At 38.7% G+C, this 25946-nt stretch overlaps 1 protein-coding gene, 1 non-coding gene and 1 pseudogene across 3 annotated transcripts; 2 read left to right on the top strand and 1 right to left on the bottom strand.

Moving 5' to 3' along the window:
* Positions 1 to 650: 650 nt before the first annotated feature.
* On the bottom strand, positions 651 to 25940 carry Rchy1 (ring finger and CHY zinc finger domain containing 1). 2 transcript variants are annotated; one of them, XM_070012798.1, is made up of 9 exons: positions 25768 to 25940; positions 19666 to 19785; positions 19231 to 19346; positions 14880 to 14958; positions 5390 to 5434; positions 5226 to 5284; positions 5115 to 5141; positions 3810 to 3930; positions 651 to 1295 (listed from the first exon to the last, which is right to left on the bottom strand). In XM_070012798.1, exons 1-9 carry the CDS (start codon positions 25855 to 25857, stop codon positions 1167 to 1169), a joined length of 786 nt encoding a protein of 261 aa, XP_069868899.1. In that variant the 5' UTR covers positions 25858 to 25940; the 3' UTR covers positions 651 to 1166. The 2 variants fall into 2 exon arrangements, with proteins under 2 accessions (XP_069868899.1, XP_069868898.1); XM_070012797.1 differs by lacking the exon at positions 25768 to 25940 and adding an exon at positions 25340 to 25668.
* On the top strand, positions 12372 to 12491 carry LOC138821144 (small nucleolar RNA SNORA40; annotated as a pseudogene).
* Positions 22508 to 22614, top strand: LOC138821119 (U6 spliceosomal RNA). The gene has a single exon (XR_011370059.1). It is a non-coding gene; the product is annotated as a U6 spliceosomal RNA (small nuclear RNA).
* Positions 25941 to 25946: the final 6 nt, after the last annotated feature.

Below are 25946 nucleotides of genomic sequence, written 5' to 3'. Positions count from 1 at the left end.
TTACATCCCACCACATCAAAGAGAAAAGTCAGTTAACTGGGGTGATTTAGGGAAAAGTCACTGTACACAGACTATAATGTCAGTCACTCATATTTCCCCAGGCAGTTTCAGTGCTAGGGACTCATTGCTTCATTTCCTGTGGTCATGACTACACAGGTAAATTCAATTTAAAACAAGGAAGTTCAAGTTCAATTTGCTCTTAATTCCAAGCTACCTCCTATTTTTGAGCATTTCAGGAAGAAATAATCCATTCATTTACAAAAGGAACATGCTGATCAAACATGGAATGTGTTGATCAAACATGAGGAACAATAGAACACATTACCATGAGGGTAGGAGGTTTGTATCAACATTCATTGTAATCTCTGTGGCTTCTAGAACTATTTGATCCACAGTATCTACTTAATCAATATCTGCTGAATCAATTAATGAACTATTGTTTGAAGAACTAATTTGGGGCCACTTAAATTATTTTCAATGCTAATGTTTGTCTTCAGGCTTTGGAAGAATAATATCACTTTACATAAGATCTCAATTGTTCTTAGGGGAAAATATTTCAAAAGGAAGGAAAGATTTCTTTTACATATAAAATTGACTATTTGCTTTCGACCAAAAAACACACAACCTTTGGAAAGAAACTTTCTATAAAACAATGTTTCAATATAATTTTATTAGCACTTATTACATCAAAACTCGGTTATACTGATCCAAATGAATGATTTAGAAAATTCAAAAGCATATGTAATTAGCTTTTAACAATATGGTAGAACTAATTCTCAGCCCTCAAAGTCAAGAATACTACTTCGAATTAAGTGTAGTTCTATCAAGAACTAGAAATGAACTCTGTGTGCATAGCATCAGTTAAGGTTCCATGAAAATATAACATTATCAATGAATGTATCAGTGGCAAATACCACTGGCTTCCAAATTAAAGGAATTTTGAACCAAGACACAATCAGGGGCTTTCATTCAATACAGAGTTATGGTAAGTTTATAAGGAGACCCTGAATCCTTAAGTACTTGTAGTATGATTTTATGCCTTAACACTAGTGTAAAATACATCAACTCTAATGCATAGATTATGACACATTATGACAACAGAATACTTTTCCACAGAGCTTTTTCTATATCACAAAACGTTGACATTTCCAGTTAGTATATGCTGCTCATTGCTGATCTCGTGAAATTCTACGTCCTCCAGCTTGAGCAGTATTGTAGGATTCACAGATTTTACACTTCATGCCTAAAATATGGAACTGGACTGTCGATCGTCCATTACAGTCATTGCAGAGAATCTAAAAAATGAAGAGATAAACTCATGATTAAGTAAGTTAAGACACTGTCTTAACATATGCAAACATACATAGATACGTCTAAACAGTCCCTTAAGAAATGTCCCTTAAAAAACATTCCCTTTTAGCCAGGCGTCGGTGGCTCACGCCTGTAATCCTAGCTACTCTGAGGATCGAGGTTCAAAGCCAGCCCGGGCAGGAGAGACTGTGAGACTCCTATCTCCAATAAACCACCAGAAAACCAGAAGTGGCGCCGTAGCTCAAGTGGTAGAGTGCTCGCCTTGAGCTGAAGAGCTGAGGGACAGCGCCCAGGTCCAGAGTTCAAGCCCCACGACCGACCAAAAAAAAAAAAAAAAGAGAAAGGCTCTTGCCCATCCCTAAAATGACAGTAAAATGCCATTGAAGAATTAATCTTTTCCTGTGCTAAGTGCGATATTGGAAAAGGAAAAAATATTCACTTGAAAATAGATGACTATAATGTGATATGGTAAAATCATTAGTTTTCATTGGGCACTAGTGGCTCACACTTAAAATCCTAGCTACTCAGTTGTCTGAGATATGAGGGCTGCAGTTTACATCCAGTTGGAACAGAAAGTTCTGAGATACCATCTCCAGTTAAGCAGCAAAAGCCAGATTGAAAGCATGGCTCAGGAATAGAGCACATCTTCAAGCAGAAAAGGCCAAGGAAGAAAACAAAGTTCTGTTTAAGCCCTGGTATAGGCATTCAGGCATACACATGTATGCATGTACACACATGCATGCACACACACAGAATCATTAGCTTTAAAAGTCATACCGTTATAAGAAAACTTCCAAATTTTCTCTAAATTATAATTTGGAAAACTATTCTTTTTTTTTTGGGGGGGGTCCGGTCGTGAGGCCTGAACTCTGGGCCTGGGCACTGTCCCTCAGCTCTTCAGCTCAAGGCTAGCGCTCTACCACTTGAGCCACAGCGCCACTTCCGGCTTTTTGCTTATGTGGTGCTGAGGAATCGAACCCAGGGCCTTGAGCATGCAAGGCAAGTGCTCTACCACTGAGCCACCTTCCCAGCCCCTGGAAAACTATTCTTTAAAAAATATTATTTAAGGGGCTGGGAAGGTGGCTCAGTGGTAGAATGCTTGCCCTGCATGAATGACCCTGGGTTCAATTCCTCAGCACCACATAAGCAAAAAAGAAAAACGCCAGAAGTGGCACTGTGGCTCAAGTAGTAGAGCACTAGCCTTGAGCTGAAGAGCTGAGGGACAGCACCCAGGCCCAGAGTTCAGGCCCCACGACTGCTGCGGCTCAAGTGGTAGAGCCCAGAGTTCAGGCCCCACGACCACTGTGGCTCAAGTGGTAGAGCCCAGAGTTCAGGCCCCACGACTGCTGTGGCTCAAGTGGTAGAGCACTAGCCTTGAGCTGAAGAGCTGAGGGACAGCGCCCAGGCCCAGAGTTCAAGCCCGTGACCAACCAAAAAGAAAAAAAAAAAAGTACTATTTAAATGCAAAGAAACTAGTGGTTGCCTATGCCTGGGGGCCCTGAGTAATAGCCACTAATGGATACCAATTCCTTTTTGTAATGAAAATGTTCTAAAGGTATGGTGATTATACAAATCCATGAACATACTAAATGGCACCCAATTATACTTTTAAAGAAATGAATTCCACGGCATGTGAACTGTATCTTAGCAAAGCTATTATTTCAAAGCCAAATCATCTACATAAACATATCACACTTCACTCTCTACTAAAACATCATAAGACTGTCAGTATCCTAAAGGTGATCTTTTATTTTTTACTTCGTACTACTTCAATTACTCACATGAACTGTGAAACTTTCTGGTGTGAATAAAGAAAAAGAGTTTTGTGGTGTTGAGCTACATCCTCAGCTCCCAAAATAACTCCTTTGACTTCGTTATGCAGTTTGCATCCTTGTGCATACAAGTACTGAGATAAAAATATATATGCCAAAAAATTTTAAAGCATCAGAAAACTATGCAACCTTCCCATCCTCAATTCAATACTATGCTAATAAGTAAATACAGTAGTACATCAGTTAGTGGAAGGGAAAATCCTTCACAAGTCAAAAGGCACAGAAACATTTTTCATGCTCGCTCTGCTAGTTAAGACCAGTCGAAGAATAATAAGTGTACTAAACAATAAAAACCAAAAGGTAAATTTCAAAAATAGGGCAAACATGTTCTCCTGAAATGCAATATGGAATAATTTAAAACAAAACACAATTAAAATAATTCATCAGTGATCCACTGCATTACTCTAGTAATGTAAAAAGCCAGATTACAGTTTTTGCCTGCCATCTAGTGTTGAGAAAAACTGCACAAAGGTATTCCTGGGAATTTTTTCCTTTATCTGAGCTCAACATAACAATTTAAAGATAATTTTGTCCTTCCCATTCATCAATCATCATGGCCTTTACATGGAAGCAGTATTTTCTAGACAAATTTAAGCAGAATGGAAAAGAAAGTTATTGACAAAAAATTATGGAAAAAAAAAAAGTTCAGGTACTACTTCTACTCACATCCACAGTCATATTCTGATACTCTGAAGGCATGGGAGTCTGTGCTACCTCATCATCCAGCTGTCTCCAGTATCTTGTCATATCTAAAGCAGAGTGCATACACAATGGACATCTGTAGCCTCTGGAAGAGACATTTTCCACACATTAACCCATGTATACAAGAAGATGAAAGCTCTCTGACACATAACATCCAAGACACAATGTACATTATTACTCTACATCTCAAGATATTCTATTAGGAACCAAGGATTCTTCTAACCACAGAAGGTTTACATTAAGTCTTGTATCCTATGGTATTTTTTTAAACACTAAGTCTCTGTCCTCAGTTCTATAAAACAGAGGAATCAGTCCATATTCTTTGTGGAACATACTTCATATACTTAAAACTGCCAATTAAGCTATTCTTTGGCTATACAACCTCAAATTCTTAATATATTTATGAAAAGATAGTAATCCTAAAAATTATTCAAATCATATTATTTCCTTTCTAAAAATCTGCAGAAGTTCCTGTTAAGATTCTTCCTTGCAGAGCACAGGTAGCTCATGCCTATGATCCTGGCTACTCAGGAGGCTGAGACCTGAGGATCGAGGGTTCGAAGCCAGCTCAGACAGGAAAGCCTGTCAATCTCTTATCCCCAATTAATCACAGAGAAAGCAGGAAATAGGGCTGTGGCTCAAGTTGTAGAGTGCTAGCCTTGAGCAAAATGGGCTCAGAGGCAGCTTCTATGCCCAGAGTTCAAGCTCCAAGACCAGCAAAAAAAAAAAAAAATCTTCCTCATCAACTTACAAAGCAAAAACACATGTCTCCTCTTTCCTAACTACTTCTCATTGCATTTTAGTTCCAGTTTTGTTTGGGTTTTTTTTTAACTGTATTTTTTTGTCTTTTCTTTTTTGGTACTGGGGATCGAACCCAGGACGTTGCACTTGCTAGGCAAGCGCTTTGCCACTGAGCTACAACCCAGCCCTTAGTTCCAGTTTTAAATCCAATATCACTCATTTAACAAAATTCTGGGCAACATTCCTGTGTATTTTTCACATCATCATGACTGTCTCTGGAGGTGATTGTACACCCCAGTATAGCTAAAACAAGGGAAGTCTACCTCAAGCTATGAAAGTACATAAGGCATAACAAGAGAGACATCCTCTAAAACGCCTCAGCCAGTTTACTATTCACTGCCTTCCCCTGCTCCTTATAAATCTCTGCCATGCCCAATATAGTGCAAACGGTAGTCAGGCCTCCCCACTCCCTCCCACCCCAGCCACATCTCTTACAATGAGCATTTTTTAATCCCATCAAACACTCACTCTTTCAACATTTCTTCATAACATGTTCTGAAAAAGAATAACATTATTTCAGTAAAACAAGAACCATCTCCACTATCTGCAAACATTTTATGAAACAAAAAGTTATTTTACCTATGTAAAAGATGTCCACATGGTAAGACATGAGCAACAACACGGGATGTGTGAATGTCCTAAACAGAAGAAAAAGTGGCAGTATTGGTATGAACATTATATAAGTATCCAAATGCTTTCAATTCAAGAAGGAAAAGTTCTAGAGAAAAATATTTAAAACTGACCTCCAAACATATTGGACAATTCTGCCGGGAAACATTTTCAATACACTATTTAAAAGACAATTTCAAATTAACAAAAGCATCAACAGATGAAAACATCAGATATAACAACAGTATTAAGAAAAACAATAAAACCAACTCACTAAAAGTAATAACTGAACTGATATGTACTTATTATATGTCAGAAAAAAACTACTTATTACATGTCTTTAATGTTCACACCATATTAGGCTTGACAAATTACCTTATTTAACCTCAATAAATCTTTTTAGATTATCTTATCAGAGAATTACAATACCCAAGATCCTGAGATAACAAGGTTAGGATTTTTCTTATTTGTGTTTTACTATAAAGGCCCTAAATTGTAGTACAAACTAATTAATAATGGTAACAATAACAACACTTGGTATTTACTACATGCCATTTGGTACCTATTTAAAGCTCAATTCTGATAATCCTATGTGAAATTGTATGATTACTTCATTTCAGATGACAAAAGGCCTCGTGAAAGTGAGTAACTTAGAAAGGCACACACTAGCAAGTATATCCAAGTAGCTAGAATTATAGGAGTAAGCACCTGTGCCCAGCTAAAACCAGTTTTTAATGAAAGCAGTTGAGAAGTCATAACCACTTACAAATAAAGAACAAAAATAATAAAGAAACAACAAAATACAAATAAAATATGTATAGCTCTATAAAAATAGAGTTTAGTAAAGACAAGAAAACCTCAAATAAGTTGGGCACTGGTGGCTCACACCTGTAATCCTAGCTATTCAGGAGGCTGAGATCTGAGGATCACCAGTTGAAGCCAACCCAGGAAGAAAACTCCATGAAATTCATTTCCAATTAATCACAGAAAAAGCCAGAAGCAGTGCTGTGGCTCAAGTGGTAGAGTGCTAGCAAACAGGAACTCAAGAACAACACCTCCAGAGTTCAAGCCCCAGCACTGGCAAAACAAACAAACAAAAAAAAAAACCCTCAATATTAAATGTGAAGTCTGAATTGTAATCCCTTCTCTACTACATGAAAATCCCTTAGATTTACGACAAACCATTACTTCTCTAGTATTAGTTTCCTTATTTATAAAATGAAACAAAACTTATTTTATTTGACTATATTTCACACACACAAACACATCTCTGTAATTAAGATATATCTAAAAATGGATGGCATGATTGAGTTGACTAAATGCAAATAATGATGTGAAGATGCAATGAGTTGGGTTTTGGGATGTATGTACACACACACACACACACACACACACACACACACACACAACCTGTATTTTAGAAACCAGAACAACTTATTATCAAGTACAGAAATGAAGCCACTGTTACTAAGGAGGAAGGGAGTACTATATACTTCCTCCAGATAAAGTAGAAAAATTCTCTCACCAGGAAACTACTTATTTTCCTCTGTGAAGAGAAAAAACCTATAGTGGCTGGGAAGGACCTAATGCCATGTGCTTCAAATTGCTAACTTCTGATGGTGATAAATTTACTGGTAAAAAAAATAACATGCTCTGGGAGCTGGTGGCTCAGGCCTGTAATTCTAACTACTCAGGAAAGACTGAAATCTGAGAACCATGTCTCAGAGCCAACCCAAGCATGAAAGTCCATCAGGATCTTATTACCAATTAACCACCAGAAAACTGGAAGTGAAGCTGTAGCTCAAAGTGGTAGAGCACTAGCCATGAGCAAAAGAGCTCAGGGACAGCACCTAGTCCCTGAGTTCAAGTCCCATAACTGACCAAAAAAAAAAAAAAAAAAGATAGCATGCACTAATGTCAGGAATAAAAGCCATGTTAAGAAACCAGGTCAATTTCCTGTGAATTAATTCAGTGAGGTCAATTTTAGAGAGATCTCTTCATATGTGTTATCAAAAGTACTTATTTTAGCCAGGCACCAGTGACTCAAGCCTTTAATCCTAGCCACTCAGGAGTCTGAAATCTGATGATCATCATGGTTTAAAACCAGCCAAGTCAGGAAGGTCCCAGAGACTCTTATCTTCAATTAAGTGGAGCTGTGGCTCAAGTGGTAGAGCACTAGCCTTGGGCAATAGAGCTCAGGGACAGTGCCCAGGCCCTGAGTTCAAGCCCCATAACCAACTGGGGAGGGGCGGTGCACATTTTAAGTGAAAGACATGCTCAAGCCAGTACTATTTAAGAACCTGATACTGGGCCAAGGCTCCAATATCAGAGTTCTGTCCCCAAACTCAGCCATCAATGCTGAGTGAAAGGAGGGTCTTCTGGCCCCAGTATTGGTACCAGGTGGGGCCCTAATCTGGCAACAGTCTCTGCAGGCACCTTAACACACAGCTAGCTAACCAGAAGCCTGCTTTGACATCCTAGAGTGGGACGGACACCAATGATGGCCCATGGCCCTACGGCTAGTGTCCCCACATACGACATCCTCATGGCATGGCCAGAGAGAGCACGCAGCTGGGCCCAAAAGCCTGCACACTGTGTTTCCAAGGTGATACCAATTGCACAGCATCCACACAAAATTATAGCCCATTACCACTGAACCTAATTCCTAATCTTAATATCCTCTAAAAACCCTGAACCCAAATGCGAAACGTTAAGAGATCACAAAATTCATGAGCAATCAAGACAACACTACACTCTCAAAACACAACAACTCAGGGAAGGACTTCAGTGAGAGTGTAGAAGAGATGGAGAACAAAAGAACGATTAAAGCAATGATGAGAGCACTGGCAGAGGAAATAAAAGAGCAGATCAAAAACAAATAGCCAGGAGCCTGCCGTCGTAATCCTAGCTACTCAGGAGGCTAAGATATGAGGATCACGGTTAAAAGACAGCTTAGGCAGGAAAGTCCAATAAACCACTAGAAAATTTTGGCCTGTGCCAAGGAGACCTAGGGTTTCTCCTATTTTCGTCCTGTAATGTTTTCAGGGTGTCTGCTTTGACTCCAAGGTCTTTGATCCATTTGGAGTTGCTTCTGGTACAGGGTGATATATAAGGATCTAGCTTTAATTGTCTACAAGTGATTAACCAATTTTGCCAGCACCATTTACTGAAGAGGCTGTCTTTCTTCCATTCTATTTTTTTTAGCTCCCTTATCGAAGATTAGGTGGCTATAGGTCTATGGGTTCATTTCTGGGTTTTCAATTCTATTGCATTGGTCCTGAGGTCTGTTCTTGTGCCAGTACCCAGAAACACAACAACTCAAGGAAAGGTTGGACAAATGGGACTGCATGAAATTGCAGAGTTTCTGCATGGCAAAGGACAAAGCTAGCAAGATCAATAGAAAGCCCACAGATTGGGAGAAGATCTTCACTAGCCATACAACGGACAAGGTCTCATATCTAAAATATACCTGGAACTCAAAAAATTAAATTCCCCCAACAATAAATCCTCAAAGAAACAACTGCCCAATAAATAAGTGGGCTAAAGACTTACAGAGAAACTTCTCTGAAGAGGAAAGAAGGATGCCTATTAGACACATGAAGAAATGTTCAACCTCTCTCGTCATAAAAGAAATACAAATCAAAACAACATTGAGATAGCACCTCACCCCAGTTAAAATCAAGAACTCTAATTTAAACAACAGATGCTGCAGGGGGTGTGGACAGAAGGGAACCCTACTACATTGTTGGTGGGAGTGTAAACTTGTTCAACCACTCTGGAAAGTACTATAGAGGTTCCTCAAAAGACTCCAAATAGAGCTCCCCTATGACCCAGCAATCCCACTTTTGGGCATTTACCCAAATGATCACAAACAAGACCATACTAAAGCTACCAGCACAACTATGTTTATTGCAGCATTATTTACCATAGCTAAGATATAGAACCAACCCAGATGCCCCTCAGTAGATGAATGGATCAAGAAAATGTGGTAGATATACACAATGGAATTCTATGCCTCCATCAGAAAGAAGGACATTGTCTCATTTGTTAGGAAATGGAAAGGGGTGGAAAAAATTATATTAAGTGAAGTAATCCAGGCCCAAAGAAACATAGGTCCCATGGTTTCCCTTATTTGCAATAACTAGTATATGTCTGAGACAAGCAGAAATGGTCAGATAAGTTGATGTTAGGCGAAATTAATCCCAAGATAAGGACTCAAATGGTTTTTCTTTCTTACTATTGTTTCTAACATATTTTCGATTTCTTTACTGCTTTGTATGTCCCTCCCTCACATTATAACAAAGAAGAAGGCTTATCAAGCCTTCTTGATAAGAAATGTACTCATTACCTTGCTCATGTAATTGTAACCCCTCTGTACGGCATTTTCAGTTAAAAAAAAAACACTAGAAAACCAGAAGTAGCACTGTGGCTCAAGCGGTAGAGGGCTTGCCTTGGGCTGAAGAACTGAGGGACAACACCCAGTCCCAGAGTTCAAGCCCCATGACTGACAAAAAAAAAAAAAAAAAAAAAAAACAAATAGAAGAATTCAAGGAGGAAATGACCAAGAAAATGCAAGGCATGGATTACAAGATAGAGACATTACACACCTCAATGAAGGAAATGAAGGATGAAATTAATACCTGAGAATTGACATCAATAAAGAGCTAGGAGAAGCCAGGCGCTGGTGGCCCACAACTGTAATCCTAGTGATTCAGGAGGCTGAGATCTAAGGATCGAGGTTCAAAATTAGCCTGGGCAAATAAAGTCCATGAGACTTTATTTCCAATTAACTACCAGAAAACCGGAAGTGGTATTGTGGCTCAAGTGGTAGAGCACTAGCCTTGAGCTGAAGAGCCCAGGAACAACGCCCAGGCCAAGTTCAAGCCCCACAACCGACCAAAAAAAAGAAAAAGCTAGGAGACATAAAAAGCTCCATCTCCCCTTTGTAAAGCACAGTTGAAAAAATAGACAATAGGACAAGTGAAGTGGAAAACAGGGTATCTGGAGTTGAGGATAAAGCAGAGGAATTAGAACAAAAGGTCAAAAAGCATGGAAAAAACTCAGAATATACCAAAGGGACATTCAAGAATTTGCCGATTTAGCCAAAATATCAACTTTATGCATAATCTGGATAGCTGAAGAATTCAAAACTAAAGGCATTAAAAACCTATTTAACAAAGTAATAACAGAAAACTTCCCCAATCTCAAGAGAAAGAATCTAAACCACCTAACAGAAGCATACAGAACTCCTAGCAGACAGGATCTGAGGAGAAATAACGCCAGACACATTATAGTGAAAACCTTGGACAAGAAATTAATTTTAAATGCAGCAAAATCAAAGAAAGAACTTTATTACAATGGAAAGAAAATTAGAATTACTACAGATCTCTCCACACCAACTCTCAGTGCAAGGAGAGCCTGGAATGGTATTATTCAGGCTCTGAACAATACAATTGCCTACCCAAACTGGTATACCCAGTTAAGTTAATATTCACAATTAACAGGGCAACTAAAACCTTTCATGAAAAACGAAATTAAGGAATTCATGAATACTAAATAAGCACTACAACAGATACTAAAGGGAAGCATACAATCTGAAGAATCAAAGTCAAGGAATCACATTGAACAAGTATCAGAAGACTAGTTTAGTAAACACAAGAGGGAAAAAAAAGCATGCTATAGGGAAACAAAATGGCAAGAAACATATTTTCCATCATAATATTAAACATCAAAGGGCTCAACTCACCAATGAAAAGATGTAGAGCAGCCAAGTGAATCCAAAAACAAAATCCAACCCTTTGTTGTCTCCAGATACAAGAAGCCCAAGAAATTAACCTCACCTAAAGCTAACAAACGAATAAAGAGCTAAGGAGAGACTTCTCTGAAGAAGAGGTAAGACTGGCAAAGAAACCAGGCACAGGAGGCTCAAGCCTGTATTCCTAGCTTCTCAGGGGGCTGAGACCTGAGGATTGTGGTTCGAAGCTATCCCAGGCAGAAAAGTCCCCATGAGATCTTATCTCTAATTAACCACTCAAAAACCTGAAGTGACACTGTGGCTCAAGTGGTAGAGCACGAGCCTTGAGCACAAAGAGGCTCAGGACAGCACCCAGGCTCTGACTTCAACTGACAAAAAATAAGAATGGCAAGAAATACATGAGGAAATGCTCATCATCCCTGGTCATAAAGGAAATCAAAACAACACTCCAGTTAGATTGGCTAACATTGAACAACAATGAGTGCTGGCAGAGATATGGGGGAAAAGGAACCCCATTGAACTACTGATAGGAATGTAAACTAGCACAATCACGGCAGTCTAGAGATTCCTCAGAAAACTAAACATAGATCTTCTTCCCAACAATCCAGCCATACCACTCCTGGGCATCTACCTAGAACATCACAAGCCAGAATACCCATAAGGACACTTGCAATCCATGTTCACTGCTACTATTCACAATAGCCAAGTTTGGAAATAACCTATACCTTACAATAAATGAGTTGATCTAAAAAAATGTAGTATTTATACACAATGGAATTGTATACAGCCAGTAGAAATAATACTATTATGTCACTTGCAGGGAAATGGATAGACCTAGAACAAATTGTGTTAAGTGAAGTAAGCCAAGCTCAAAGAGACAAATTACACATTTTCTCTCATACGTGGAAGCTAGATCTAAAATACACTGGGACATAATCAATTCTACATGACTTTCGCATTTACACACAGTGAGACCAAAAGAGGAACACAAAGGTGCGATGCCTATATGCTTCTGATCATACAAAATAATATTTATCAAAATGAACTCTAGGAAATGAAAACAAGATTTTTTTTCTCTTATTTTCTTTTCTTTTGTTCTGTTTGTTTATATGTCTTTTGGAGTATAAGGGGAGGTATAGAAATGGAGGGACACAGTGTGAACAAATGCAGCAACAGTACTCACTGTACACTATGTTGAAAATGAACTATACAACTTGTGGGTGGGCACAGGAGGGAAAAACTGGGAGAGAGCAAGGAAATGGGTAACATTGTCCAAAAAGAAATGTATTATTTACCTGACTTATGTAACTGTAACTCTCTGTACATCATCTTTGTAGTAACAATAAAAAAAAATTTAAACTAGCACTTGTTTCTTTAATTTGTTTCAAAGCCTTTTTGATAGGTGCAAACAGCAAATCCTCTTTTGCAACCCAGAGCTCATTGTTGAGAATGAAATTTTGAAACACATAAGAAGGAATATGATTCCTACATTAGTTGGCAATGCAGGGGCAGGGGTGGGGGTTTGTTAATTCATATAGGTTGGCTCTGAGAATGAAGTCAAAGTTAAAAACTAAACAAAAAATATGCATATTTGCCAGGCACAGGTTACATCTGTAATCCTAGCTACTCTGAAGACTGAAATCTGAGAGCTGTTGTTTGGACAAAACCAAACCCAATGGAAATTCATGAGACTCTTATCTCCTGTTAATTAACAAAATGCCAGAATTAGCAGTGTGACTCAAGTGGTAGAATCCTGCCCTTGAGCAAAAAAAGCCAATCAAGAGCACAAGATCCTCAGTTTAAGCCCCAGTACCAGCACACACATTTTTACAAAGTAGGTTCAGGCACCAGTGGCAAATACCTCTAATCCTAGCTATTCAAGAGGCTGAGATGTTAAGATTATGGTTTGGAACCAGCCCAGGCAGTAAAGTCTGTGAAACTTCTTATCTCCAGTGAACCACCAAAAAGCAAGAAATAGAGCTAGAGAAATAGAGAAATAAGCTGGGTGCCAGTGGCTCACGCCTGTAATCCTAGCTACTCAGGAGGCTGAGATCTGAGGATCACGGTTCAAAGCCAGCCCAGGCAGGAAACTCCGTGAGACTCTTATCTCCAATAAACCACTAGAAAACCGGCAGTGGTGCTGTGGCTGAAGCGGTAGAGCGCTCACCTTGAGCTGAAGAGCTGAGGGATATCGCCCAAGCCCAGAGTTCAAGCCCCACGACCGATAACAAAGAAAAAAAGAAATAGAGAAATAGAGAGCTAGCCTTCAGGGGGAAAAATATTAAAGAAGAGCATCCAGGCCCTGAGTTCAAACCCCACAAACACACACACACACAAAAAGTGCATTTCCCTTTTAGGGTTCACTACACTAACATCTACATTAAAAGTCCCAACTTCCAATTTTACCTAAAATATCACTAGATCTGCTCATGGCTGTGAACCTGCTGCACTGTTTTCAAAAAATTATAATAAACTGTTATATAAACAAAGAGGCGTTGGGCACCAGTGGCTCACAGCTGTAATCCTACATACTCAGGAGGCTGAGATCTGAGGATCCCAGTTCAAAGCCAGCCTGGGCAGGAAAAGTCCATGAAACTCTTATTTCCAAAAATAAAACAGGTGGAGCACTAGCCTTGAGCTGAAGAACTCAAGGACAGCACCCAGGCCCAGAGTTCAATCCCTACAACTGACAAAAAAAAAAAAAAAACAGAGGCTATTTTACTCTTTGCCACGTATCTCTACCATGTATCTCTTTTTTTTATTCTACCATGTATCTCTTTAACAACTTTTTATTTATCTATTTCTTTTGAAACAGAGTCTCATTAGGTAGCCCAAGTTGACCTTTAATTCAAAATCTTCCTGCAATAGCCTTCTTAATACTGGGAGTACAGATATGTAGTATCATATCAATCAAGTTTATCCTGCCATCAACCCCAAACCTGTTTATAAAGCTAGACTTAATCTTTAGTCTCGAATAAATTCACAATGTGCTAGGCAAGTACCTTAAGCTAGGGCTAAAATCTTTTTGAGCCCCATTCTTTTCCCCTAATTATCAAAACCTCTATGTTACATATTTATCTTAATTTTCCTCATCACATTACTATTTAGGCCAAGTACTATTTAATACTGTATTTAAGCAAGAACCTTTTATCTTTATCTTCCATTAAACCTAGTACAAATTATTTCAAATATTATTTTTCTAATCAGTATCTGTCTCTCTGATTACCTCTCTGTCTGCCTCCCTCTGCTTGTCTGTACCTCCTTCCCTCTCTTCTTTTGCTCCCTTCCCTCCCTCCTTCTTTTCCCTCACTCCACTCAGACTCACTGTTGCCCTTAAATGGAATTTTCTATACTTACATGATTTATAACTCTCTACACAATCCCCTTCAATTTTCATTTTTATTGTTTTTAAATAATGAAAGAGAGCCTGGGATGATAAAATCCCTACATCCACCTTAAAAATATCTTTTCTTAATTAGGAACAGAAATGCAAAAACACAAAATGCCTTTTTTTCCCCACAAAAATGTCTTCATAAATGTCCTGCAAACAGTTTGCACTGCTCAGTATTTCTTCTCTTTTAAAGTTAATGTTAGAAGCATTACAAATGATAAGAATTTATAAATCAATTGGTAATCTGTCAACATTATGCTAATAACTAATATAAGCATTCTTAAACTACAGAAACTATAAATCAAAGTTTTGAGGCATAATCTTTACAATAGTTACTTCATACAGCTTTTTCAAAAACTCAATATAGTTGTACTAGGTAATATGTAAAAATAAGCACATTTCTCAAACATATTACAATTTAAGCTGGCTCTCAGAAACATTGTAATTCCTTAAAAATTACACAAACTGAATTATATACCTTATGTTTTCCTTGAAGATTCATAGCTAAGCATAAGTTACATTTCAAACAGTGGAAAAAATCTTCTTTCGGACCAATCCTAATAAAACATGTGAAAGCCAGATGGTTAAATTCTTACTACAGTGATATTTGCTAATTTTACAATATCTAAATTCAGTTCAAGCACAAAAAAATTTCAAATCATTGCTCATGTAACTGTAACCCCTGTGTACAGTATGTTCACAATAAAAAACTTAATTAAAAAAATTTCAAACCACAATGAATAACTACCCTATTCAATGTCCCTCTAAAGCAAGCAGTGAAAACAAAATGGTATCTATTCTACTGAAGGTTTTTCCCCTATAAAAATGCATATAGAAAGGAAGAGGGAAAAAAAAGGGGGCAGTGCTGTAGTCCTTCATGAGTAATTCCTTTCCATGTATACTGTATGTAACTTTTTTACTTAATAGTACATATTAAGGATAACTTTATATCTATCTATATAAAACAATCCTTTTATTTTGTTCTGGTTCTGTGGCTTGAACTCAGGGTCTTGCACTCTTGACTTTTTCACTCATGCTGAGGCTCTATCATTTGAGTCACACCTCCACTTCCACCTTCTTTCTAGTTAATTGGAAACAAGTCTGGATTTGCCTGTTCAGACTAGCTTCAAACTTTGATCCTCAGATCTCAGGCTCCAGAGTGGCTAGAATTACAGACATGAACTACCAGTGCCCAGCTACTGTATTTTCTTTCTACCTCCACATTATTAATGTAATATGGATATATCATAATTTTAAAGATCCTTTTATTGATATGATCAACAATCTTGATAAATCACATTTTGATTACTTTTATAAGAATCCTAAACAGTGCCTGTGTCTCATGCCTGTAATGCTAGCTAATCAGGAGACTGAGATCTGAGGATCATGTTTTGAAACCAGCCTGGGTCAGAAAGTCCATGAGACTCTTATCTCCAATAAACTACTCAGAAAAAGCAGAAAGTGGTCTTATGGCTCAAGTGGTAGAGTGCTAGCCTTGAGCACAAATAGGCTCAGGGACAGCAACCTAGGCCCTGCATTCAAGCCCCAAGACTGGTGGGGAAAAAAAAGATTTCTAAAAGTGAAACACATGAGTCAGAAGATATTGGATTATGACACTGACAAACTAGTGTCCAAAAAGACTACCAATTTACATTCCTACTAATAGTGCACAACAGTATCCTTTTTCTCCATAATTTGGTTAACTCCAGTTATACATATGACAGATGAAATACGCTACTTCAATTTACATTTCCCAACTTCTAAGAAGGATATTCTCAAATACTTATAAATCACTTAAGATTTATTCTGTGGATTATGTTGATAAGCTCTGCCCAACTTTTTCCTGAGGTACTTATCTTTTTCCAAGGTAAAGAAAATCTTTATATAGCCTGGATATTAAATATTTTTCATTTGTATGTTACACTTACTCTTCTTGCTAGTCATTTCTCTTTACTTATATAATGCTATTTTTTAATTCCTGTGTTCTAGCTCAAGACTCTGTGCATGGAACTCTTCTGACTCAGAGTAAGGAAGATTGGTTTCAGAAGCTATTGAAGGTGATAAAGCACAGCCCAGTGTTTGTGGCAATCTCTAATGACAATCATTCTGACCTTTAAGAATGAACATAGGATCAACAGTATATCTTCTTGCTCTGAGAAGACCATCATTAACCAGGATGGTTGTAGAAAGGAGATAGAGAAGATAGACCAATTGGAATAATACTAGGTATTGACTTATGGCTGTTTAAGGTGGTTATATAGAGTTAAACTTTATAGAAAAGGTTAATAGGAAGATGGCCTGAAATAGCAGAAAAAAAAAAAAAATCTAGTCAATGTCCTGGTGTGTGTAGGGAAGAGGGAGATAAAGTAAGGAGTGTTGAGTAGATATACACACATAAATAAATTTAAAAATTAAACATCAAAGCAGGGTGCCGGTGGCTCATGCCTGTAATCCTAGCTACGCAGGAGGTTGAGATTTGAGGATCACAGTTCAAAGCCAGCCCAGGCAGGAAAGTCTGTGAGACTCTTTTCTCCAATAAACCACTAGAAAAGCAGAAGTGGCACCGTAGCTCACGCAGTAGAGCGCAGAGCGCTCGCCTTGAGCTGAAGAGTGCAGGGACAGCGCCCAAGCCCAGAGTTCAAGCCCCACAACCGACAAAAAAAAAAATTAAACATCAATACAAATTGAAATGGGAGAAGGTCTATGCTAGAAAGTAGAAGTTAGGAAAGTAACTGGCTGTTGCTGACCGGTTTACAAAAAAGACAACCATAATTTAATGAAGAAAACAACCAATCAAGCAAAAATACTAAAATATGCATTTTTAAAATTTTTTCTTCTATGTGTTCATGTGTAAACGAGTTCTCTGCAGTGTGCAAAAGGCTGCTTTAAATGATGTGAGGGCTTTGCTTACATAGAGCCATGGGGAAGCCCCTAAAAGTTCTAGCTATAGCTGATGGTAGTAGACTCCAGAAAGGCTAAAGTCTCTCTCTATAGACTGACAACTGATGAGTCCCAAGGCTGTTTCCTGCAGGGATCTGGAGTAGCTACCTCAAATGGCAGACTGTGCCAGGCTTTTTGAGGTGCCACCTTACTTTCCTCTGCTGTGCAAACTACAGCCACCCTCCCAGGTACAGCTTGGCGGCAAGTCCCACAAATGCCCCTGGCTTTCTGAGACAAAACATTTCTTTCTGAAGTAGGACCTACAGCCACTACCCAGGCCATCTGCTATCGGGTTGGGCAGAAATCCCAATCCTCCATGTCCCCATACTGCCTCTCCGCGTCTCCAGTCTCTGGCTTCTATGCTAGCCACACAGCCTTCTGATGCTGACATTTTCCTGCTGGTCCCTGTTGGCAACTCTGCCCTACACACACATACTGCTTCTTTGTAGCCATTTCTAGTTTTCCTTGAACATAGTTTAACTCTAATGGTAAATAAATAAGAATAGCAGGAAATTTTTAACAAAATAAGATGTAAATGTAAAGAAGCAGAGAGACACTCTGGAGTTTATCTACCTACTTGCGATTGACATTCTGTACCAGATCATTCTTATGGAAAGGAACTATCCTTACATAACTTAGGGCTGTATGTGTGTTGATCTTAAGGCTTGAACTCAGGGCCCAGGTGCTATCCCTGAGCTTTTTTGCTAGCACTCTACACCTGAGCCATAGCTCCACTTCCAACTTTTTTGGTAGTTAACTGGAGAGAAGAGTCTCATTGACCTTCCTGCCCCACAATCCTCAGAGTAGATAGCATTATCGGTATAAGCCACCAGCACCTACCTAATCTTAAAACTTTGAACAGCTCTTAAGACTTTTAACAGGATCCTCAGCCTCTATCCAGTAAATGCTAGTGTTCAGATATTGCCAACTATTCTTTGGATGCTAATGCTCATGGTGAAACTGATCAGGTTATAATTTTTATATGAAGATATACTAGATGAATAGTCTCACTCAAGACAGGAAATGGGGCAAAGAGTATATTTTTCAGTGGCAGAGTGCTTGTCTAACATCCCATAATTAGAGAGAGAGGAAAGTGAGGGAGAGGGACAATAATATACTCTTTCCCCCCCCCCCCCCCCCAGTCCTAGGGCTTGAATTCAGGGCCTGGGCACTGTCCCTGAGCTTGCTCAAGGCTAGCACTCTATCACTTGAGCCACAGCGCCACTTCTGGCTTTTTTTTTTTTTTCTGTTTATGTGGTACTTGGGAGTGGAAGACAGAGCTTCGTGCATGCTAGGCAAGCATTCTACCACTAAGCTACATTCCCAGCCCATACTCTTAGGAACAAAAAGAAACCATGGTATCTTCTTCTAGTTACTCATTTAATAAGAAAGCTACAAATCATAGTAGAAATGACTTCATGTTATAGTTTCTAACTATAGTAACTTAGACTACCTCATTTTGTTAAATGTGTGAAAATATTTCCACCAACATTTACTTAATATAGCTCGCAAGTGATCAAATATTAAAGAAAGCTATGTACATAAAAGCATTTAGAAGGAAACAATGAAAAAATGACAAAGTTCAAATAAAATGTTTTGCAATTGTGGCACAAAGATCCATATTTTATATGGCTATAAATAGATTTTATATCACAAAGTTAAGCATATTTTATATTCCAAGTGCATTTTGTATTTACTACAAAAGCAGGCATGAGAAATCTTTTAAGAACAATGTAACATATATAGAGATACAGATATTAAAACAGTGCATAAGACATTTAAAATGAATGCATTTTATCAGATGTAAAGCTTATTCTAATAAAGTTGATTTTTTTTAATATTATTGCTCAGGTACATCAGAAGTTATTAGAACATTGTATATACAGTACCTACAAATTCCACAGTTTTCACAATGATACTGCTTCTTATCTTTGTCAAACAGATGGCATATACTGCAATAATATTCTCCAAATAATGTGCTACATTCTTCACAAGTCTGTTGGGCCTAAAAAGGACACAGTTTTTAAAAGTTGGAATAACTTTACCAAAATACTTTTAATATTTGAATATCCAGAACTAATGTTAAAGTAAACTTTCATTATTTTTACAAGTTTTTAAACATTTACAAAGTTATTCCTTACTTTACAAGTTAGGTTCTCAGTTGAAACTTCTAATAATTTGTTTTCAATCCATATTAATAAAAATGTTTTAAGAAGAAACAGAACTGGAGATGTGACTCAAGTGATAGAACACCATCAGAGCAAGCAAGCTGACTAAGAGCACACACACAAAAAAAGAAGAAAGGATATGTCATAAAACCTTACATGTTGAATTTTTTCACAGTTGATACACTGCACTTCCTTTACTTTAAAACGATCTAACTGATGATCTTCATTGTTATCATGACACAACCGGCAAGTATAAAGCTTGTCACAACAAGGAGCCTATAACACCAAAGGAGGAAGAAAGACATTAGAAGCAAGAGAAGGCACGTCAACTGTGCAAAAAGAAAACAACTTCTTTCTGGAATAGCCACAGATTTCCATCAATGGATCAGTTGCTATATGTCACTGTTTGTTGTTGTATTTGATGTTTACTAGTCCCTTCAACATCTATATGTTTGGATGACATAAAGCACCATCTTAAAATAGGAGAATTAAGGCGGCTAGAAATTCCTCAACTGAAAACTAATCCCACAATAAGTTAATCTCACTTTCAGACTATATAGTAAGCAACCCCTTCTTACACATTTCTAAATAAATTTACATAGCTTAACCTCTTAACATAAGTCATTTCAGTAGTACTTAATCAACAACTAAATAAGAGACAGCATTTTTTGAGAATGACAAAAATGCCAGTTGTCCACCAAAATTTGTTCTCTCCTCAGTACCACGATTGTCCAGCTACACTACAGCTGCTCTAACAACATGGCAAAATAATACAATGGAAAAAGCTGGTCTTTAGAATGGCTATGTAGAATGATGACCCAACATCAACCTGGATCAATCACTTTGGAATTACTAAGTAGGTAGAAATAAGCTATTTTTCATAAGCTATTTTTCATACATTTTTTTATTATCTATCTTTAAGAAGTTGTATAAAAGCCAGGCGCCAGTGGCTCACGCCTCTAATCATAGCTACTCTAGAGGCTGAGGATTGTACTTCCATTGTCAGCTGGGCTGAAAAATCCCAGTGAACTCATATCTCCAATTAACCACCAGAAAAGTGGTGCTGTAGCTCAAAATGGTAGAGTGGTATCCTTGAGCAAAAGAGCTCAAGAACAGCACCAGGCCCTGATAGGAGTTTCTATTTAACAAGCAGTTTATGGATATATCTTGATCAGTATCACCACTTGCAACATTCTCACCATTCCTCCAAACTCACTACTTCCCTCAATTTTCTTACTTTTGTATGATTTACCTTGAATTCTTGACTATCTCTCCCTCCTTTCTCCACTTCATTTGTCCACCCCTCTCCTTGACCCCACCCCACCTCTTTCATATACCCATTTCTTGACATTTACTTTGCTGAATTTTGACTTTGCCTTTTTAAGGAATTACAGTATTTGAGACTTAAATTTCAGTTAATATAACACTATATATTCTTGCATACCACCCAATGTACTTATACATTTACAAGCTAATTCTAGCTTCCATACATGCATCCTTTGTCTTTCTGGACCTAAATTACTTCACTTAACATAATTTTTTACAGGTCTTTTCATTTCTTTATAAATGATACAATATTATTCTTTCTAATGGATGAGTAAAGTTCCACAGTGTATATATTCCACATTTTCTTGATCCATTCATCCATTGAGGGGCATCTGGGCTGATTCCATACCTTGGCTATGGTGAACAGTGCTGAAATACATTATTTTTAAAATCTCATTAGGAGTGGGAATGTGGCTTAGTGGTAGAGTGCTTGCCTAGCATCCATGAAGCTCTGGATTCAATTCCTCAGAACCACATAAACAGAAAAAGCCAGAAGTGGTGCTGTGGCTATAGTGGCAGAGTGCTAGCCTTGAGCAAAAAGAAGCTCAGGGACAGGACCTAGGCCCTGAGTTTAAGTCCCAGAACTGCCAAAAAATAAAATAAAACCTCATTATTGGTAAATCTCTTTATTACTAAAACCTTACCCCAACTAGAATATCAGGAAATTGCAGACTAGTGGGATAACCCAACACTTCCTAGTCAAACATTATGATCCTGCAAATCCACATATTTCTGAAGGGTTCCTAAGCCATGATTTAATACCACAGTTCATAACTTACAGAGTTTAACAAAATACCAGCTTATCTTTTTTCCAACAATATCACTGTCTTAAACCTTTGAGATCTGTATATCAAGAATAATCCTTTCAGTAGCCTGAACTCAATTTCTTGACTTTTTCAGTCTTAATGGTATTATTCTCCAACCTTCCTCAGTCACATACTCTCATTATCACACCACAGAACAATGGTTCACATTGTCTCTGGACCTTTCTATTCTTAAAAATGAAGGATCCCTTGCCAGGACAGGGGCTTATGTCTATAATTTTAGATACTCAGTAATCAGCCCAAGTATACAAATATGAGACTCTAATCTCCAATTCACCAAGAAAAAGCCAGAGACTTTTGAGCCAGAGGCTCAAGTGGTAAGAGTACTAGCCTTTAGGGAAAAAAAAAACAAAACTAAGAGATAACATCTAGGACCTGAGTTCAAGCTCTAATAGCAGCACAAAAAATTAAATAAGGACTTCAAAGACCTGTTGTTTATGTAGAATATATATATACATATATATTGCTATATACCATTTTATAAATCATTGATATGTTTTTAGAAAAGAGTATTTTAGTAGCTTTTCAGAGAATTATGGATATTTTCTGTCATACACTAAAATGTAAACCCAACAGTCTGAATTCATTCCACTGAAATTTTCTTCCACTGTTCCATTCAAGTCCATTCATCTATCTCGCACTTAGAATGCATCTATTATCCACGTATTATTTATTTGGAAAATCCCAGTTCCCTTAATTATATACATCTTTCAAATGCTCACACATTTGATATGCAACCAAAAAAAAATCATGTTAGAGTAGGTATTGGGAAGCTCTAGAGCTCACAAAAGTTTTCCAAAATTTAGTTTTTGCACAAAATATTAAAGATATTAAAAAGGCATGCATGTGTGCTCGCTTCAGCAGAACATATACTAAAATTCAAATAATACAGAGAAGATTAGCAAGGCCCCTGCACAAGGATGACACACAAATTCATGAAGCATTCCATATTTTTTAAGGCATGTGTGTAAGAGTTAAGATTTGACAAAAATCAATGATTTCATTGCTTCACTGATGACATTTTTAATTGAACTGGCTTTAAAATGATAGTTTAATTCAATTAGCAGAAAACTGGTGCCTCAATTCATGCACAGCTACTACCAGTTTTTATCGTGTTATCCAGAATCAGTGCAAATGTCAACACAATTTCTGGAAAGTAGTTTTGACCTAACAGACACAAAAACTCCTAGAGGTCATGACTCTAGGGTCCACTCATGACACTTTGTGAACTGCCGCTCCAGAGCAGGCTGCACCTTTTTTTTTTTTTTTTAATAATATCTCAACTCCAAGCATAAAGTTCTCTAATCACTAAATTTCCTCTTTCCAACTAACTCCAAGCCTTCCCTTTCTTTCCTTTTTTTGGGGAGGGGGCCAATCCTGGGGCTTGAACTCAGGGCCAGGCTCTGTCCCTGAGACAGACTGTATTCAAGGCTAGCACTCTAGCACTTGAGCCATGAGTAACTTCTGGCTTTTTCTGAAGTAGTTTATTGGAGACAGGAGTCTCATGAACTCTCCTGCCTAGGTTGGCTTTGAACTGCAATACTCAGATCACAGCCACCAGCTGAGCCATCAGCCCTCAGCTCAAGTCTTCCCTTTCATATATCATACTTCCTCCTCTCCCCCTCTGCATATACTCACTTACCAAAATCCCATCCCTGGTTAAACTAATTCTTCCCTTTCACATACCGTCCTTCCTCTTCTCTCCCTCTACATATACTCACTACCAAAATTCCATCCCTGGTTGAACCAACTCTCTTCCTATCAACTGGAGGGGCAGGGAGACCACCATACTGTCAGATCTTACTATTAAGTGATAACCACTCATAAAAGGTAGACTCATTACAATTCCTTAGTCAACTCCCTCATTCTTCTACAGTCTAAGATGTAAGATCTGGATGATCACTTCACTTCTTCCTTCTTTAAGACTCTAACATCTCTTCCTAACACTTTTACCTATCTTGCTTGCCTATCAAAACTGAAAAATCAAAAGAAAAATTCTTCCCACAAATATCGATCTACTTGCAAATATACTTCATCCCCTACATTCTCTTCTTTTACAAAGAACTAGTTGACCCATTCTTGTATCTAAGGACAATTCCTCCACTTGGACATTGGACCTCACCCCTTTGACTATTCAAGGGCAGTTACCCTACCCCTAGTTTTCCCTGTTCCTCCTGCATTACAACATGCTCTCACTCTATCGGATCATTTCCAAGAATACGGAAACGCACTGAAACACCTATCTTAAGGAAAAGGAGGGATAATCTCATCATTCTACATCAGCAATGATGTCATTTTTTTTTCTTCCTTTACATTGAAACTCCAAAAATTTGTAAGTGCTAAGCCACAATTCACTCCAATCAGGCTTTAGCTGATCTCTCCTCTGACCCTTGTCAAGATCACTAGTAACTCTCCTTGCCAAATCCAATGGTCAGTTCTCAGTTCATGAACAGCTGCACAGCTGCATTTGATCTACTTATCACTTCCTCCTTGAAATTTTTCACTTGGCTGAAGAAGGGGCAGGAGAGAAATCAGAAAAGTGACAGTCAGGGACATGAGTCAACATGCTATGAAACAGATTTAGTTGAATGGGGTTTGTTTTGTTTGGTGTGCATGTTTTTTTTTCTTCTCTGGAGGGGAAAAGGAAAGCAAGATGTTAAATTCAGTTTCAGATCTCAAGTTTAAGGGTGTAAGGATAGCATTCAATACTTTTTTTTTTGGGGGGGGGGTGGTTGTGGGGCTTGAACTCTGGGCCTGGGCGCTGTCCCTGCACTCTTCAGCTCAAGGCTAGCACTCTATCACTTGAGCCACAGCGCCACTTCCAGTTTTCTGGTGGTTAATTGGTGGAGTCTCACAGACTTTCCTGAGCAGGCTGGCTTTGAACTGCGAGCCTCAGATCTCAGCCTCCTGAGTAGCTAAGATTACAGGCATGAGCCACCCAGCTCAATCCTAATTCTTTACACATTTGGCGAATAACCAACTTCGAAAGAGCTTCATGCAAGTGCAGTGAAGCAATCAATGCTCACCAAGCCCTGACCTACAGAAAAAAAAAAAAATTAGACTGTGCTTACAGGCCTGAGATTACCACTTCTAATTAGTAAAGACCAGTGACTAGTAAATGGGAGACAATAACAACAACAAAAAAAATCAGGATAACGATGATGGTGATGGTTGTAGTTAACATTTACTACTCATGGATACCTGCTAAACAGTACAAATAGATTTTCGTGTGCAATCCTATTTTTATGAAATAGGAATTTCAGGGGTCCCAATTTTACATATGGGGCGCTGAAACAGTCGCTTGTTCAAAAATCAAATAACTATCAAAGAGCAGGTCTAAGATTTGAGGATAGGGCTTAAGGATTCCAAAACCCAAGCTTGCTGGTTTTCTTTTGGGGGGAGAATGATGGGCTGCTGGGAAATAAAGCCAGGACATCCTAAATCTTTAGCACACTCACGAAATACAACCCAACCCAAATCTCAGGCTTTGTGAGCAAATCTTTATACTGCTTCTTGAAAGGAAAAAAAAAAAAAAAGCAGGAAACTTTAAATGGATGAAGGCCCATTAGCACCCTAGATTGACTAGGAAATGCTGTCAAAAGAAGCAACCAAACACATATATACCAGACATTCTTCTAATTTAATGACAATTACATTACGGTCTTCCATTTCACTCACACAGTTTTCTCCTTGACAGGTCTGGACATATGCACTGATTCAACTGAAAACTGGCAGAGATTGTAAGACTTGTTGACTACAGGTGCTGAAATTGTTTTCCTAGTCTCCATTACTTCATCAGAACTCTCTGAAAGCAATCCTACAGAAAGGCCTGGAGCAGGCCGGGCTCTACCACAAGTCCCTTGCAGTAGCACCAGGCAACGAACCGATAAAAAGTGACTTGGTGCGTGCCCAAGCTCGGGCCCAACAAGGCTTCGCTAGCAAAGGCGGGAGGGGCCCCAAGGCTCTGGGCCAGAGGACCCCGGTTCCAGAAGGGGAAGGGACCCTAACAGCTTGGCCTCGCTAAACCCACGCCTAAGCACCTGGCCCGGTCCTCCCGCCGCCGGGCCCGGCAGGGAGCGGGCGGGACAGAGCCCAGGGCAGTCGTCACCTTCAGGAGACATCCTCTGTCATAGTGCTCGCAGCCCCGAGGCCCGCGCTCCTGGCTGCCGACGCCATCGTCCCGCGTCGCCGCCGCCATCGCCTCCACCTCCCCTCACGTTCCACAGACCCTTCCCCCAGGTTGAAAACCACGCCCGGAGGAAGCAGCGCGGCGCTAAACCCCCGCCT

Source organism: Dipodomys merriami, unplaced genomic scaffold (assembly GCF_024711535.1).
Source record: "Dipodomys merriami isolate MVZ:Mamm:240054 unplaced genomic scaffold, mDipMer1.0.p SCAF_9, whole genome shotgun sequence".
Lineage (NCBI taxonomy): Eukaryota > Metazoa > Chordata > Mammalia > Rodentia > Heteromyidae > Dipodomys > Dipodomys merriami.
The sequence above is the reverse complement of the archived record's forward strand: the minus strand, read 5'-3'. Positions and strand labels throughout refer to the sequence as shown.